The sequence below is a fragment of the Ammospiza nelsoni genome, chromosome 9 (assembly GCF_027579445.1).
Source record: "Ammospiza nelsoni isolate bAmmNel1 chromosome 9, bAmmNel1.pri, whole genome shotgun sequence".
Taxonomy (NCBI): Eukaryota; Metazoa; Chordata; class Aves; order Passeriformes; family Passerellidae; genus Ammospiza; species Ammospiza nelsoni.
The window spans coordinates 7,381,051-7,397,131 of NC_080641.1; the positions used below are offsets into that span (position 1 = coordinate 7,381,051).

Genomic DNA, 16,081 nt, shown 5'->3' on the forward strand with positions numbered 1-16,081 from the left:
GTAACACACAGCAAAATAGTAGTAAAATTATTTTGCACTTAGTTACCTCTTTAGAGTGATCATTTTATTAAGATAATAGGTATTAATCTGACTTTCTGTGAAATTAAGTTGTGGGATTGATTTTTTTTCCTATATTAAATTCACCTAAGCTTTCAAAACTTATCCATTCACAAATACTAAAAACCAGTCAAACAAAAATTTCAGTGGTAGCAATAAAATGTAACTAAGTCAAGTTAATTTAAGGTGATGAGTGATTGCCATTTTTGGCACTTTAAAGGATTGTTATCCCTAAATAATGGAACTATACATGTCATGCCCCTGACCTTTGTAACTTTCACTGTTCTTGCAGAAATGCTGAATACTGATTTTTAAAAAAGGTAGTGTAGTTGATATCATAACACCGCTTTTCTAATGTTTTTGAAAGATTAATGACCCAAGTGTGCTTGTGTTTCTTGGCAGTTAATGAAGATGCTTTTTGAATGTCCTGATGAGAGAGTTGACCTGGAACTTATTTCTTTCTGTATTAACCTTGCTGCCAACAAAAGAAATGTGCAGCTTATCTGTGAAGGTAACTGGACTGAGGTTTTGCTGGGGGGGTTGGAGATGACAACACTTTGTATATTTTCCTTTTTTATACTAACATAGGTAAATTATATATGTTTGAGTTATTTATAAATGTATATATGTGTTTTTAAAAAATAAAATGCATGTGTTTGGGTAATGATTGCAGACAAATGGCCACATCCTCCTCACAATTTGCTCTTGGTGGCAGAAAGGACACTTGAGGGAGATGCCCACAGTTCTGAAAAACAGGCTGATGTCATTGCTGTGGAAAACTATGGCTGTATGGAGACATCAGCATTTTATTCTGCCTCATGCCTAAAATCCATCTTTGATTGGTGTTTCACCTGCCAGTTTCAAATGAATAGCAGTGATGTCTGTCAGTTGCATATTTCCTTTTTTTATTTTTTAAGATAATTGAGCTTCTTTTGGGTTCTAATATTTTGATTCATAGTCTTTTTAGTTCTGATGTTCTTGCAGTAACTCTGGATTGCTTTTAAAGTTTCATTATTTTCATAATAGCAGTTTTAAATGAAACAATATTACTCAGTAGCTCCAACTTTCACTTGTGCTCAACATTTTCCCAAAAACTGCTGCAGTCACTTACTGGCCTTCAAAGGAGACAATTGCAATCAGGAGGTTCTGTGGCCTGAAATTCTACTTTAAAATTCTGTGCATAGCTCTGTAGAAGGGGGAGCAGGGAGATCCAATTTGATATTAAAGGTAAAACTCAAGCTAGCAGCACCTTTTAGGTAGGCAATGCTAAACATAGTGGTAACACTGGCATTTGCTCTATGTGGTGAGATACTTCAGATCTGTTCCCATGCATTGATCTTTGGTAAATAAACTTTTAAAAACCTAACAACATATTTATTCCATGGAATGGGGAGAGAAATCTCTGTGCCTGGACTAACTGCTGTGCACTTTTTCTTTCTAAACTTTTACAGCTTAAAGCATTTGTTTGTGTGCATGTTGATTTTTTGATCAGCCAGTACTTGCCTCTTTTTTTACTAAGTGTTTGTTTCTTTTCAGGAAATGGTTTGAAAATGCTCATGAAGAGGGCTTTGAAGTTTAAGGATCCATTGTTAATGAAGATGATCAGAAATATTTCACAACATGATGGGCCAACTAAAAGCCAGTTTATTGTAAGTATTAGGTCTTACCTGATGTGATCTCTGGATTTTATCCTTCTGAAAAGTCTGGCTCTGGAGAGCTGCTGTGGTTTGTTTTGTAGGGTGTCCAGTTTAAGTTTCCTTGTCTGTCCTGGGGTGATTTATGTTTTGTTTTATAAGGCTATCTCAGCTGCTAGATCAGAGTTTGGATCCCCCACTAAGGGGAAAACAGGCCTTAAGCCTTATCCAGTAAGTTTCAAAACAAACACACAAATCCTAGCAAACAAACAAAAATGCCCCAGCTGCTGGGGTGAGCATCATAACAATTAAGTTATCCTAAATTTCTGCTTTTGGACCTAGAGATAAAAATCTGGTGCTTTTTTTCCCCCACAGTGCTAAGTGTGTTTTATTTGTGGGTATTTTAAATATTTAGTATTTAAATATTGATCCTGTAAAGCTGCCCTTTCAAAAGAAAGGAGGAAAACCCAGCATGAAGGTTTTAAACATACTCTTACATGTGGATTGAATATCAAATTGTCTTAAAGCAGTATAAAATAAGTAGAAGCCATTATTCCCCTGTTCATGTCCTCAGGAAATCTTGTAGTTATTAATTAAAATCTTTAGGTAAAGAACTCCATTACTACCAGTAATGCATGATGGTTTTCTCTATCTTCTTTTCCTTTTTTTTAAGAGCTTTTTGAAGCTCTGTGCTGTAGTAACTACTTTTGGAACATTGAAACAAAGATCCACATTCCTTGAAAGTGAAAGGATGTAGGGGAAGAGTGCTGAAATGTTTTCTTGGATTATTCATCAACTGGAATTGAAACTGCCTTATTAATCCTTATTTCAGGAGCAAAGTTTCTTTAGTTTTCTTTTGAGAACTAGCTTTAGTTTGGCTAAGGTGTGAGTTCTTCAGAAACCCAAATTATCCATTTGTAATGCTCGCTGCTGTATTTTCTTCAGGAATATGTTGGTGATTTAGCAGCTCAAATATCAAATTCAGAAGAAGAAGAATTTGTGATTGAATGCCTGGGAACACTTGCAAATTTGACCTTACCAGAGCTGGACTGGGAACTTGTGCTGAAGGAATACAAACTGGTTCCATATCTCAAGGATAAGTTAAAACCAGGTCTGTACAAAGTTGGGTTTGGCTTCCAAAGCAGAGTTTCTGTAAGATGATTTAGAGTGCTCAGAGCAGAGTCCATTTACCTTTACAATTTGTGGTTGTTTAGGAAAACATAACACTGAAGAATAGAATCATGTCTGCAGATAAATACACAACTACCAGTAGATTAAGAATTCCTGAGAGAGGTGATAGTTCCTATTTCTGCCTTGTGCCTTAGCAGGTTCTGCTGAGGATGACCTTGTGTTGGAAGTGGTGATCATGATTGGGACTGTGTCCATGGATGACTCCTGTGCTGCTCTGCTGGCCAAATCTGGGATCATCCCTGCCCTCATCGAGCTGCTGAATGGTAAACTGGCCATGTGTGACAGCAGGAGCTGTGATTGGCATTGCTGTTCCCTTGCAAGGCAGGGCTTGGGCTTTGTGTGAGGAAGGAGCAGCAGTTACTCTGTTAGTGATAGATTCTAAGTGCTGGTTCCATAGATTTGGCTTTTCCAGCACATTCACAACTCTTTAACCATGAAAAGCTTCTATTGTGAGATTTGAAATTGTGCTGGATTTTTCCTCTCCTTGCAGCTCAGCAGGAAGATGATGAATTTGTCTGCCAAATCATCTATGTATTTTATCAGATGGTGTTCCACCAAGCCACCAGAGATGTCATCATCAAGGAAACACGTATCTTTGTACTGATTAAACATCTGGAGTTGCAGCACTTAATTTGCCATTGCTGGTGCTTGACTTCTGTTTCTCTTGCAGTAACCTCATGATCTCAGAGGTTTCTTTGTAAATGTTTATTTCAGCTGAAGAAAAAACCCAAGCAGCCTAAGCATGTAAAGGGACTGTAAGATTAATAGTAAAGATGAAAACTTAGTTTGCTTTGAAGCAGGGAGGGGAGTAGGAGGGGATCACTGCACCAGCTGACTCATTAGTTGCTATCCAATCTGATTTACTGAATTTGTTTTGCAAATCATAATGAAATTCACAGTTCATAGAAGAACATATGTAGAGCATAAGCAAACTTTTTGTATTGTACAATTATACAAATATGTTGCATGGTCTGAAATTTTGTGGGTCTTAAATGAATGTTGAATTTTATTGAAGCATTCAGAATGAGCTGAAAGAGCCCTGGGAGGGATAGCAAATTAGTGATTACATTGCTAGCAATAGAAAGGATACTTCTTCATGTTCTTTTTGCCTTTAATCTCTGTGGAATATCTGAGAAGCCATTTGGGTGGTTGTTCTTTGTGTCCTGTGTGCACTCCTAGGTTGCTGCTTTAAAAAATTAAAGATAAGAAGTTGCATCTCTTGCTAATTCTGGAACGATAAAGCAGCAACATTTAAAATTACTTTCTTGCTACGTGAGATGAAAAATTCCTCCAAATTAATGAAATTTGAAGAACCCAGAGTTGTGAGGGAGGGGAAAAAAAAAATTTCTCCTTAACAGTTGCTGTGCAGAAGCTCCAGCATACCTCATAGACCTGATGCACGACAAAAACGCTGAAATCCGCAAGGTCTGTGACAACACTCTGGATATCATAGCGGTAGGTCTGCCTTCCTTCATCCTTCCAGAGCCTCTTTGCACTAGAGAATTCCAAAAGAACTAAATATATTGCTAATTGAAAGTATTTTTCTTGTGCAGCTTTTTAATCATATGGATAAAAGATGAATTTTCAAGGCACAATGATAATCGTTAGGCTGTGCATTAAAAAGTGTGTGTGTACTTTGAAAATTCATCCAAGTTAACTTTACACTTCTTAAAAGTGCTTTTAGACTTTTATAAATTAATCACAGTATGTAAGTGTGCCAAGCTTTCATTATTTCTTAGTTCTCCAAACAAATGGCTCTTGTTACCCAGCAGCTTTATTCAGCTTCTCTGCATTGCCTGGTGCCAATATTTATTTCAAAAAGAAAATGTGGCAGTAATCCTGATGCTGGCTGTTCCCTGCTGAGGGAACAGACACTCTAATATTTTGTTCACCTTTTGGATAGGCTTCCTTCAGCTATCCATGGATCACAGTCAACTTTTGGGATTGGAAAAGTTGGAATTTAATAAAAATTGGAAAAAAGAATACTGAATTATCAAGTGCTGCTGAGGATTGTAGTGACTCTACATCCTTTTGGGTATAGAGTAGCTGTCATGAAATTAAATTTTATAGTCAAAAACAATTTAACAGCAGTACCTATGGCTTTTTCAGTCATCTATATTGTTCCTTTTTCAGTTTAATTACATGTATTGCAGCTTGTTCTCTGAAAAGTTCAGTATAGTTTAAGCCTAACTTACACTGCACAATACTATATATAGTCTGGTTTGGCTTCTTCTGTTATACTCATTAATAATGTCTTCTAATTTAATAGTGAAATAACATTTTCTGAACTGGAGTTCTTTTTAGCTGGCTCTGTCTTTTCTTCATGGAGGTAAGGAATGAAAATTTGCTCCAGAGGCAGAGTTGCTGTTGATATTCATTAAGGACTAGATTTAAACTCAGATGAATTTGCACTTAGTACTTATTTATGATAGGCATCATGTTCAGCTTAACACAATCAGCTGTTTCTAGGGACATCTCCAATAGGAACAGTGGAAGGACTTCTTAAAATAAAGTCTCATTCTGGGTGAGGCTGCACAGTCTGAGTGCATCCAACACTTGTTTTACCTTGAGGCCAGTGCAGTTTCCAAGTGACTCACATGTTGATTTGTTCCTATGGGGAAGCTTTACAGTGAGGTGTGTTATAATATTATTAAGCAAAATTTATAGATTCTAGAAGAATAAACATATAAAAATACAGTTTTATATCCAATATTACCATCTGAATAAAATGTACTTGGCTTTTTTTCCCTTCCGAAGAATATGAAATCTTTATGCTCACCATGAGTCAGTGAGGAGTGCTAAGACAATGGACAGGAAAAGTTTCTCAACTTGGAAAAAGCACTGGACAGGGCTTTCAGGAAGGAAACTCCTTCCTTCTTTCTTGAGGAAGAATAAAGGGGAGAAGTGATGTGGCACTCTGGTTATTGGGGGTGGAGGAGGAGACACCAAACACACACTGAGAGCAGCTTGCATGGTGTGGTAAGTTATATTTTTCATTGCTTGTGAGCACTGCCACACTTAGAATGGTGCTAGCTGGTGAGTTAGGAGAATTCCTTTTCCAAGAAGGTTTTCTGGCTTTATTATCTGGGTGTTGGGGCTATAAGCTGCATAAACACCATGCCCCTGAGGGGAACAGGAAGCATAATGTGCTCTCTTTTCTGGAAGAGAAAAAGAACCACTAATTATTTGATTGCTTTCTCAGTCATGTTGGAATCTGGTTGCACTTGTACCTCTCAGTACAAAAAATCACAAGCAAAAAATGCAGTGTATTCTAAATAGTGATGATAGGAATTATAAGAGAGAAGGTTGTCAGAAGCTCAGATCTGGGTAGGTGTTAAAGGAATGTTACAGCAGGCTGTAAACACAGAGGTGTTTGGCTGGGGGGCAGTTTTACACCAGCAGTGCCTGCTGAGGTGTCTGAACAGTCTCCAACAGTGGTGGAACTTATCTCTGCTAAATCCACAACGAGCAAACCTTCACTTCTCAGTCTTGTTACACACATGCTGGCAGGAATGGGTCCTCTGATGGAAATCAGAAAATAAATGTTGGGGAGTAGATTTGAAAATAATTTCTACTCAGGGAGACAAATGCTTCTTTCACTCATCAATGAGCTGTATATACTGTGATTGAAATAGCACTGGAGAAAATCACATGGCTTATAAGCCTTAGGGGAGAAATGCTTTCTGTAGTAAAGTAATTGTCACAGAAATTATGGAAATGTTACACTAGTGATGATTTGTTTAATATAGCTTGGCTGGACTCTGCCACTGATGAACTGAAACAGATGTGCTGCTTTAGCACAGAATATACTGGGCAGTGTCAGCTTTGCACTGGGAGAAGCAAGAGATCCCTTTTGTCAGAAAAAGTCTGAGTTGATGATTTAGGAGTGCTTCAGTCTCAGTCACGTGCTGAGCTTTGGCAGCAAGCAGCCAGTTCAGTGTTCTTGTACCCCTAAAGTGGGGCAGCTCTCAGGGCTCAGCTGAAAGCCTGGAATCAGCAGCTGCTATAGGAGTCTCAAGCAAATTAATTTCCATCTTCCCCTGCTTCAGAAGCCTGGAGAGCTGCAGCTCCAAGCTTGTGGAAAGAGATGTCAGCTTACCTGAGATGGTTTTATTCTGTTCACTTTAGGCAACATTATCAAGAGCCAACTAATCTCTCAGGTTTCTTATTATTTTTCTGCTCCTAGCTGAGTTTTATTGCAGTCAAACTATTTTCCTCATTTATTCAAATGATATTTAATTAACCATCATCAGCTCCTAGGACTCTGTATTCTGACCCTCCCCCTTTCCCCTGATTTTCCTCTTCATTGCCTTTGCAGCTTTGAATCCAGACCTGCTGTACCATCTTTTTTCTCTTGTGATCAAGAGTGGATCACAACACTCCTGCAGCAGTAAAACATCTTTCAGATAGTTACAGCATTGTCCATGGGATTTAGGAAGGGCCTCATGCCTAAGGTGATTTTCCAGCTCTCATTTTTTGCCCTGGGTACTTGTAATAAATGGCAGATAATGTTTGCCTTGTATGGAATTCATTGTTAATGAGCAGCTTGCCTTTTTCTGTGTTAGCTAAGCTCCCTGATAGAAATCCTCCATGTTGGGAATGCTGGAATTTCACCTAAAGAAGCAGGAATGTGCTGTGAACCCTCTGTGCTCTGGGATTTGGGGCCAGCTGTATGAGATGTTGGCCAGCTCTCTTAGAGTCAAGGAGGAGCAGAGCACAGGGATTTGGTGTGGGCTTTATTTGAATAGGCAGCATGCTCTGAAAACAGATAACCTTTGACTCCAGCCTGGTGTCCTCTTTCCATGAAGAGTACTGTCACTCCAGGAAAAAAGGCTCTCCCTTCACTTGACAGGACCCCTTTCTGTGGTGCATCTTGTTACCCTGTCGTAAACATGAAAACAGAGGGGTGTGAGGGGCTGGGGCTGCAGCTGAGCTGCTGAAGTTTGCTCTGCTCATTGTTCAATTTGCCAACAGCCTGTTTTGGTGTTGGTTGTTTTTTGTGGCTCTGCCTGCAGCAGAGTAACCACAGGCAGCTTTAGATAGGGTAAGAGTGTCCTGATTGTTTTTGTCTTCACATAAAACCTGCCTTGGACAGATTCCTTTTCAGCGCTGCTCTCTGGCTTTGTGGGACTGGGAAGGTGAGCCAAACCCCTGATGTGTTACTTGCATAGCAGGTTGCCAGTGAGATATCTTACATTCCTCCAAAAGGGAAGGAAAATAAGTTTTTCTAGTCTGCTACTGGCAATATAGGAACTTTGAGGGTGCCCTACATTTTATGGAGCCGCCTAAATTTAGAGGGCATCAATGGTTACTCTTTTTTCTTTGCCTTGCCATTAGTTTCATCTGTCAGATTTCTGTGAGCTTACTGTCAGAATAAGTTTATTGTAACAAAGCTGATTGTGAAGCAGTGACTCCAGGTTGCACAGGTGTAAAGGGTGGAAGGATTTTTTTTCCTGCCCTGTGAAGGAATTGCCCTGCAGTGGTATTTATCCTGGTAGACACCTGCAGAAGGTGATCCCTAACATCTGGTTCTCTCCTTGGTTTATAGAGGAGCTAAAATCACATGCCAAACTTTTGGATAGCTCGACAAGATAAATCTTTTCTTTCTTAATAAGTGGTTAATTGAATCTTTTATGTAAACAGTAGGTTTTTAATGAAGAATGTAACAAATCATTTAAGTAGAGCCTTGAACATAATGAGCCTTCTATTTATTGTACAGCAGTTTTGGTTCAGTATGAGGAATCACATCAAATGAACCCTATTACAGAGCCAATTAAAGGGCAACCACATTAAAGTGCAAAGGAAAATCTGTTTTTCATCAGCTGTGAGGGAACACAAAGCAGATCTGTGTAGCTCTGTGTTATCCTATAGTGTGTTAATCAGATACAAGGTGTGACGGAAGCCAGTGACAAAGGGGACCCTGATAGGGAACAGACACGCTCTGATAATGGGCCAGTTAACGCTTCATAATGTTTCAATGCTTCAGTGGTAAACAAAGCTGCAAGGAGAACTTCAAAAAGGATGGCACATTCCTCCCAGAGTCAGGCCATACATCTTCTATGACACTTCTGGATTTATGGAAACCGAATGTTAAAAGCAGTGATGTCAGGGAGCTCCAAAGAGAATAAAATCAGCTTTGAGAATTCCTCCTTTTAAGTTTCTGACCATGACTGGGGTGTTTGAAGGGGGTGGTGCTGGAAAATAAGCACATTCTGTTCACCTTCTCATCTTCCTTGCTGTGCTTTTCCAGTAGCCTGACATTTAAAAGGACTGGAGGGCTCAAAGCTATAGCTGGATCTCCATAATTTTTAGCTTTCTGGTTTCATGTTTGCAGAAGTTCCCTTGTAAAGGAGGAGTGCTTCATGTGTTTAAAAACCAAAACCCAACCAAAACAAAATAATAACCCTGCCCCACAAAATAATAATAAAAAAGATTTTAATAGCTTAAAATATAATTACTGGAAGACTTGCAGTGTTTTAGGGAATTGTTTTGCTCTAAATGTCTTTAATTTGGTTTCTTTATGCCTTTTGGCCGTAGTCCTGCATTTACAGCTTTTCTTCCATTCTGATGTTATTCCATTAATCATTTACCCAGTGGTGGTTCTGCATATTTCCATGGAAAATCTACAGATATATTCCTGATCTAGCACTACTGAAATGGACTTCTTTAGTGCTGAGGTTCTGTAAATCATTCTAGATTATTGCAGATCTTCCTTTTCTGTGATTGCTGCCAGAATGAAACTCCTGACAAAACTGATCATTCATCTAATTCTGGGGCAGTCACTTCTTTGCAACATTTGTACCTTGCTGTTTTCACTGAGAATGAACAACAAGAACAAAGATGTCAAAGTACTTGAATGGATAAATTGTGGTTTTTAAGTTATTGCTGTTCAATTGCTAATACTTTTCCAACGTAATACGTTTCCAAAATAATTGCTAATAATTTTCCAAAATTTAGATGAATGATAGAGGAAAAATATCTGGGAGTCTTAAACCTCTTAATATAGGATGGGAAATGTAGAATATGTTGGAATATTCTGCCCTGCTGTCATGAGCTGAAGGAAAAATCAGTAAGAATCTGAGAAATGTAAAATGATTTTTGCATAAGGATATAAAAAGTTGATGTCTATTTCTGACAGACATTCAGCATGTTCAGACAGTGGTGTGAGTGGAACTCTGATGTCAGGAAGTGGGATACATTTAGGGTTGTAACTTCAGGAATATTCAAGTGTTTTCCAAGTGCATTGGTGGTAAATGTGAATGAGGTGATTTAGCTGATGGCCTTTTGGCTTTTGAGAACTTTGAAAAGTAAACAGGATAATGTAGAAGGGATTCAGCTTTCACAGAGGTTAATCTAATTTGCTGTTTGTTAAATTTGTTTATTTTCCTCCCTTTCTTTGCAATCGTGACTTCTGGGAATAGTGTTCTTAAGAGTGCACTATGATTTCTGGCAGTTACAAGACGTTTCTCTAAAGCTTGTAAGTAATTCCCAACTGCTGGAGGGTGACATAACAGCCAGCCCAGGGGTTAGCTCTGGCAGATGCAGCAAAGGAGCTGTTTCCAAGGTGCTGGTCAGATGTCATCATTGAAAGTCATGCCTTGTCCTTTTTTTATAGGTAATTTTATAAATCTCAGTGACGAGCTTGCTTTTTCCAAGTTTTTACTGTTACTTCTAGTTTTTCTTTATAATCAAGAGTGGAAATGAGGGAAATAAAATCAAGAAATAGCCTGAGGTGTTCTTTACCAAACAGTATGTAGTGTAAGTGTGTGTTTGTTGAGTTTTGGTCTTGTCTTTCTCCCTCCCTAGGGCTGCAGTAATGCTGACAGACACAAAGTGGAATTTTGCTTCCCTAGGCACTGAGAATATAGATCCCACAGGTGATACCAGCTCTGGGTGTGGAAGTTGTGCAGGACACCATGTTTAGGACAGGATCACTGAACAGGAGTGTCAGATGGTGAGGAGTGGAATTAGCAAGGTGTAGAAATCAGTATTGATCATAGGTGGAATTGGAGAAATGGAGAATAATGAAATCTTGGATGTTCTAGATACCTGTTGGCAATGTCAGAGAAGCCTTTGCCAGACTGGCAGGGCCAGCTGGTTTTTGTGTTATTACACAAAAAAGACACAGGGAAGAGAGTGTTCCCTGTGGAACACATAGACAGCAATGAAGACAAGGCTGGTTGAGTATTAAGTCAGTTAAAAACCTCTAGTTCAGATTGTGGAGCTTTCAGAAGTTTAACCTGAGCTCCTAAACCAGCTGATTCTGCCTTCTCTGCTATTTTTTGTCCTCTGGTTGTAGGCAGATTTACTTTGGCAGGTCAGAAATTCCCGCTTCCACAACCAAGGCATTGTCACTAATTGTGTAACATCTTCAGGGCTAAGTAAAACAGATGTTTAAAGCCTTAAACTACTCTGAGGAAAGTCTATCTAGATCATGTGTTCACCACCATGAGAGTTCAGAAATTATTTTCAACTTTTCTCTCCTTTGTAGTTAGGTCAGAAGTGGAGTGGGATGTGTTCCATAAGGATATTTCTTCCCACAAGAAGAAACATTCTGGCTAGGGATATTATTCTTGCTCACAATACTTTGGTTTAAAAAAACACAAATTGTGGTGCATTATTTGTGACTATTCCCAAATGGATACAATCTGCAGATTTCATGTGTTGATGAGCTACCTAGAGGTAGCTGGGCCTTATCATTCCAGCAGGATTGAGGAGCTGAGTGTTACCCATGGGAAATCACCAGCCCTAAATCTGCTCTGTTCAGAAGATCCCTCTCAGAACAGCTGATTGCAGTGACCAAAGGCTATCTCACTTCATGCTGCTGTTCCTTTACACGAATATCTCATCATTGAGTGCAATTAGGCTGTAATCCAGATTGAAATGTCATGCCTGCATGTTTTTCCATAGTGACTGGAACCTATATCCTGTTTTACTCAGCTTTCTGGAGAAGTTCCCCTCAGAGTTTTCTTGCCTACCATTTTTGTGGTTGTTAGACATTGTACATAACATTTGACATGAAGTTGAAATTAAATTCTTGCTGGAGTTCATGAAAGAAATTTGTTTTATCACAGCCTTTTTCCTTAATAGATTTTTTAGTAACTAGTTGTCCTAGGAAATGCTCATCTAATGAAGATGTGCAGTATTTGGCCAGTGTTAATAATTAATTACTAAAAATCCCCTGGAGATTGGCAGTAATTGGGTCTTCTTAATTAAACCAAATGAGGAGACTGCTGATGGAACTGTTCTGTTGAAAGCAGGAGTTTTTTCTGGATGGAATGAAGTTCCAAACCATGAAGGGAAGATTGTACTGCTGTAGCACAAACCCATATAATTCCCAATGCTTGCAAAATCCCTTTTGCTCAAAGAACATGCAGCTGAGCAGAGCATTGAAGTCACTGGGCCCTGAGCTGGCATTTTTGCTGATGTTGGCTTCCCCTGATGTCACTGTAGGACACAAAACAACACAAGCGCACACACTGCTGCTCTCAAGGTGAAGAAAAAGGGAAGTTTATAAATTTTGGAGTCAGATAATAGTTTTCCAAAAGTGACAGTGGATTGGAGGGTGAAAGTGCCACATCTCCAGTGACACTGGCCAAACCAACAGTCCATCAAATTTCTCTCCTCCATAAAAGAAGGAAAGTTTGTTACAAGAATGTCAACATCAGAAGGCTTAGAAAAAATCTTAAAAAATCAGGGTGACACCCTGCCATTTCCTGTTACACCAGCTGTGTCTACAGCTGATCCTAAAGCAGTGTGTGGTGATTTTTGCCAGGAATATGATGAGGAATGGGCTAAAAAAATCCAGACGGAGAAGTTCCGATGGCACAACTCGCAGTGGCTGGAGATGGTGGAGAGCCGGCAGATGGACGACAGTGAGCAGTACCTGTATGGGGATGACCCCATCGAGCCCTACATCCACGAGGGGGACATTCTGGAGAGACCTGACCTCTTCTACAATGCAGGTAAAGCAGCACTGTCAGTGTTCAGCACTGGGATTGCCACCTCTGCATTTGCAGTGGGAGCTTGAGCTGGGCCTGACTCAGCCATGGTTGGGTTTGTCCTTGTTGGGGTTGATGCCATGGAATGCCTACCTAGAACAAGATTAAGACAATAAAAGTGGGTATTTAGCTATTTGAAGGCCTTCAATATACCTTGGGCATCTGTTTCTCTGCTTGGTTTATAGAGGCACAGAGTTAAAATCACATGCCTAACTTTTGAATAGCTAGACAAGATCAATTTTTTCTTTCTTAATAAATGGTTAATTGAATCTCTTATGTAAACAGTAGGTTTTTAATGAAGAATGTAACAAATCACTATGTAGAGCCTTGAACATAATGAGCTTTGTACTTTTTGTACAGCCAGTTTTGGTTCAGTATGAGGAATCACATCAAATGAACCCTATTGCAGCTCAAATTAAAGGACAACCACATTAAAGTGCAAAGGAAAATCTGTTTATCATTCCTCCTTGGGCAGCCAGAAGCCTCAAAGGGCTACACCCAGGATGGACAATGGTCACAAGTTTCTCAGACAATTATAAGTTTGTTCATTCACATATCAGGGGTTAATCCTCCAATTACAGCTTCAGGTAGTGAAGTTATACTCCCTCAGTTTGCTCCTCCCCATTTCACTTTTTGTTCATACTTCTCAGGGCCTGAAGCTGCAGGGTGTCCTTGAGTTTGAGGCCCAGAGGGATTGTTTTGTCTGACCAAAATGTGAAGGCAGCAGCTGAAACTGTATAGAATTTAGAGTTATATACTAAATCAGTACAGGATCTGAAAAATCTAAAATCTAAAATCCTAAGGCATCAGGATGTTAGTGATGGTTTAAGTACTACACATCCATGATTTTAGGACATGTTACAGGTCTGCAGGAATATGAGTAAACCTGTCTCAGATAGCTGATGGAACATGACAGTGGAGTCAAGTAAAGATAGCCCAGCCTTGTTCTTCCCACCTATTTCTTGTGTCCATAGTTTGTTTGCTCTGTAAACAAAACCCTCTCATCCCTGTTAAATTCACAGCTGTGGGATTTATGCTGAATTTTGTTCTGCCTATTGTGTTAGTTGTGCAATGGGATTTTTATTGCAGATATTGATGAAAGACTTCACTTGATTCTCAGCAAACTTGTAGATTCCTTAGCAGAGGCCATCATTTCACAACTTTAATCTATCTGTATGATTTTTTTGCTGTTGTATATCTGGGATTTAGGGAAGTGTGTGTATCTCTTCTGTAAATGCTGATTTATCTAATCCAGTGCTGCCAGATGTTCAGGACAAAGGTCCAATAAAACTTTGCAGCAGACTATAATGAAATAATTTGGCCCAGTGGATAAATGTCTTCATAACTTTTTGTAACTAGGAGTTGGCTTACCCTCTCCAACTTTTGGGTTTAGATCCTCTTTAAGCTCCTGGATAACTGAGTGCATGAATTTTTGCCTTTATTTTTTTAATTGCTGGGTTTGAGTCTGTGTTTTTAATTTTCCACAGAAGTGTCCAGTCCTCTGCCACGAAGCATGAGTCACAAAACTCTGTGACTCTGAATCAATTTGCAGGAAGAGTAATTAGAAAAACAAAACCACTAAACCCCATTGTCTTCACTCATAGCTGCTGCAAGAAAATAATTGTGCAAGATCTCAGTAGCATTTCAAATATTGTTCTCAAAGGATATCAGAACATAAAGCTTCTTTTTCTTCTGCCATAGCTACTTGCCTCTTAGTGTGATAATTTTTCCCTTTTGGATTTTTTGTGCTGGAATTGATACTTGACTGGAAAGGAAGGGTAGAATTCTGGTGATATGTTCTGCAGATGTTTGAAATGTGGTTTTGGTTTTAAAGGTAGCCCTTTTTCAAGAGTGGTTATATTCAAAAGGTAGGTTCACTTCTCAGGTTCATTGCAGCAAATGTCAGTAATTGTGTGCTTCTGCAATTTCCTAGACTTCAACTTTTGAAATGTGGCATCTCAAAAGGGACATAATACTCCTTTGAAAGTTAAGGTTAAGGTACCAATTGGAGCAGAGATTTGGGTTCTGAAGGACAGATCATTACTTAGTGAAAAAAACTAAACCCAAACCCACCAAAAGTACAAATCTTTGTGCAGCCAGAAATGAAATACTTGTATTTCAGTTTGATAATTTTAGAAGTGATCTACACTGATGGCTGACAGCACAAGTCCCACCTTGACCATAATCATTTTTGAGCTCACTGATGGCAAGATAAGTTCCTTAATTCATGACAGACCAATCCCTCTCTTGCACAGGAATTTAAATCTACATGAAAAATGTGGTAGAATCTCTGAAGTTACCTTCCTGAGCTCAGTGCCTCTCTTGCTCTGAAAGTACATAATCTAATTTATGTTGAAATGTACATAACAACAGATGTCCTTTAACTGTGTAATCACATTTTCTGCAGCTGATGCTCTCCATGTGCTTTCATTTTCCTATACATTCATGTGAGCCATAATTCTGAGTGTTATGGTTTGACTGTTAACACTCTTGATTGAAGACACTTTAAGTAGTGGTAGCAGTAGCCTCAGAGTTAAAATGTAGTGCTTGCTTTATTAATACAGAGACATATGTTTTATTTCAGTTTCTCTTAACCTAGCCTGGCTATTTAAAATGCATAGTCACTTACTTACATGGATTGCTTTTGATCTGAAGTGCTGCAGGTATAAAAGTGATCATGCTCCTCCTCATTTCAGTTCAGTGGAGCATACAGACTAGGAGGTGAGCTAGAAAAATTTGGCACAAGCCTTAATAAAGGCTATTTCAACTTTCCTTTCACTTCTTTGGACATTTTCTGTTTGTGTGATGTCACAGGGCACCCCTGTCCTGCTGAACATGCTGAGAGACAGGAATATTGATCCCTGCCAGAACTCCTGCTTGTCAAGTCATACTCCTTCCCATACTGTACACACATGTCTGCAATTAGAACATGGCCATGTACAGCAATCTGATGCTGCTAAAATGTGGGCTGATCATGGCTGGCATTTTTCATTTGCAATCTGCTGCCTTGCATTCAGTCACTTTCCCATGAGGTACTATCTTCTAAATGAATCTCTGTAGCACCTCATCAAATGTCTGTTAGAAATCTAGATGTGTCAATTCTATTCCTTTTATCACTTGTCACTATATTATCTTCAAAAAACATCAGGTAAATTCATAAAGCATGGGGGGATTTGTTTGAATGCCAGAGTCATCATC

General features: G+C 39.1%; 1 protein-coding gene across 2 annotated transcripts in view; it reads left to right on the forward strand.

Moving 5' to 3' along the window:
• Positions 1–16,081, forward strand: part of KIFAP3 (kinesin associated protein 3) — a 67,472-nt gene that overhangs the window by 29,317 nt on the left and 22,074 nt on the right. Inside the window, exons 12-18 of one of the 2 annotated variants that reach the window (XM_059478646.1) lie at positions 460–568; positions 1,594–1,706; positions 2,637–2,802; positions 3,017–3,145; positions 3,373–3,471; positions 4,252–4,337; positions 12,658–12,847. In XM_059478646.1, coding sequence (XP_059334629.1) covers positions 460–568; positions 1,594–1,706; positions 2,637–2,802; positions 3,017–3,145; positions 3,373–3,471; positions 4,252–4,337; positions 12,658–12,847 — 892 coding nt within the window. The remainder of the gene's footprint in view (positions 1–459; positions 569–1,593; positions 1,707–2,636; positions 2,803–3,016; positions 3,146–3,372; positions 3,472–4,251; positions 4,338–12,657; positions 12,848–16,081) is intronic. The other variant, XM_059478647.1, reaches the window with a different exon arrangement.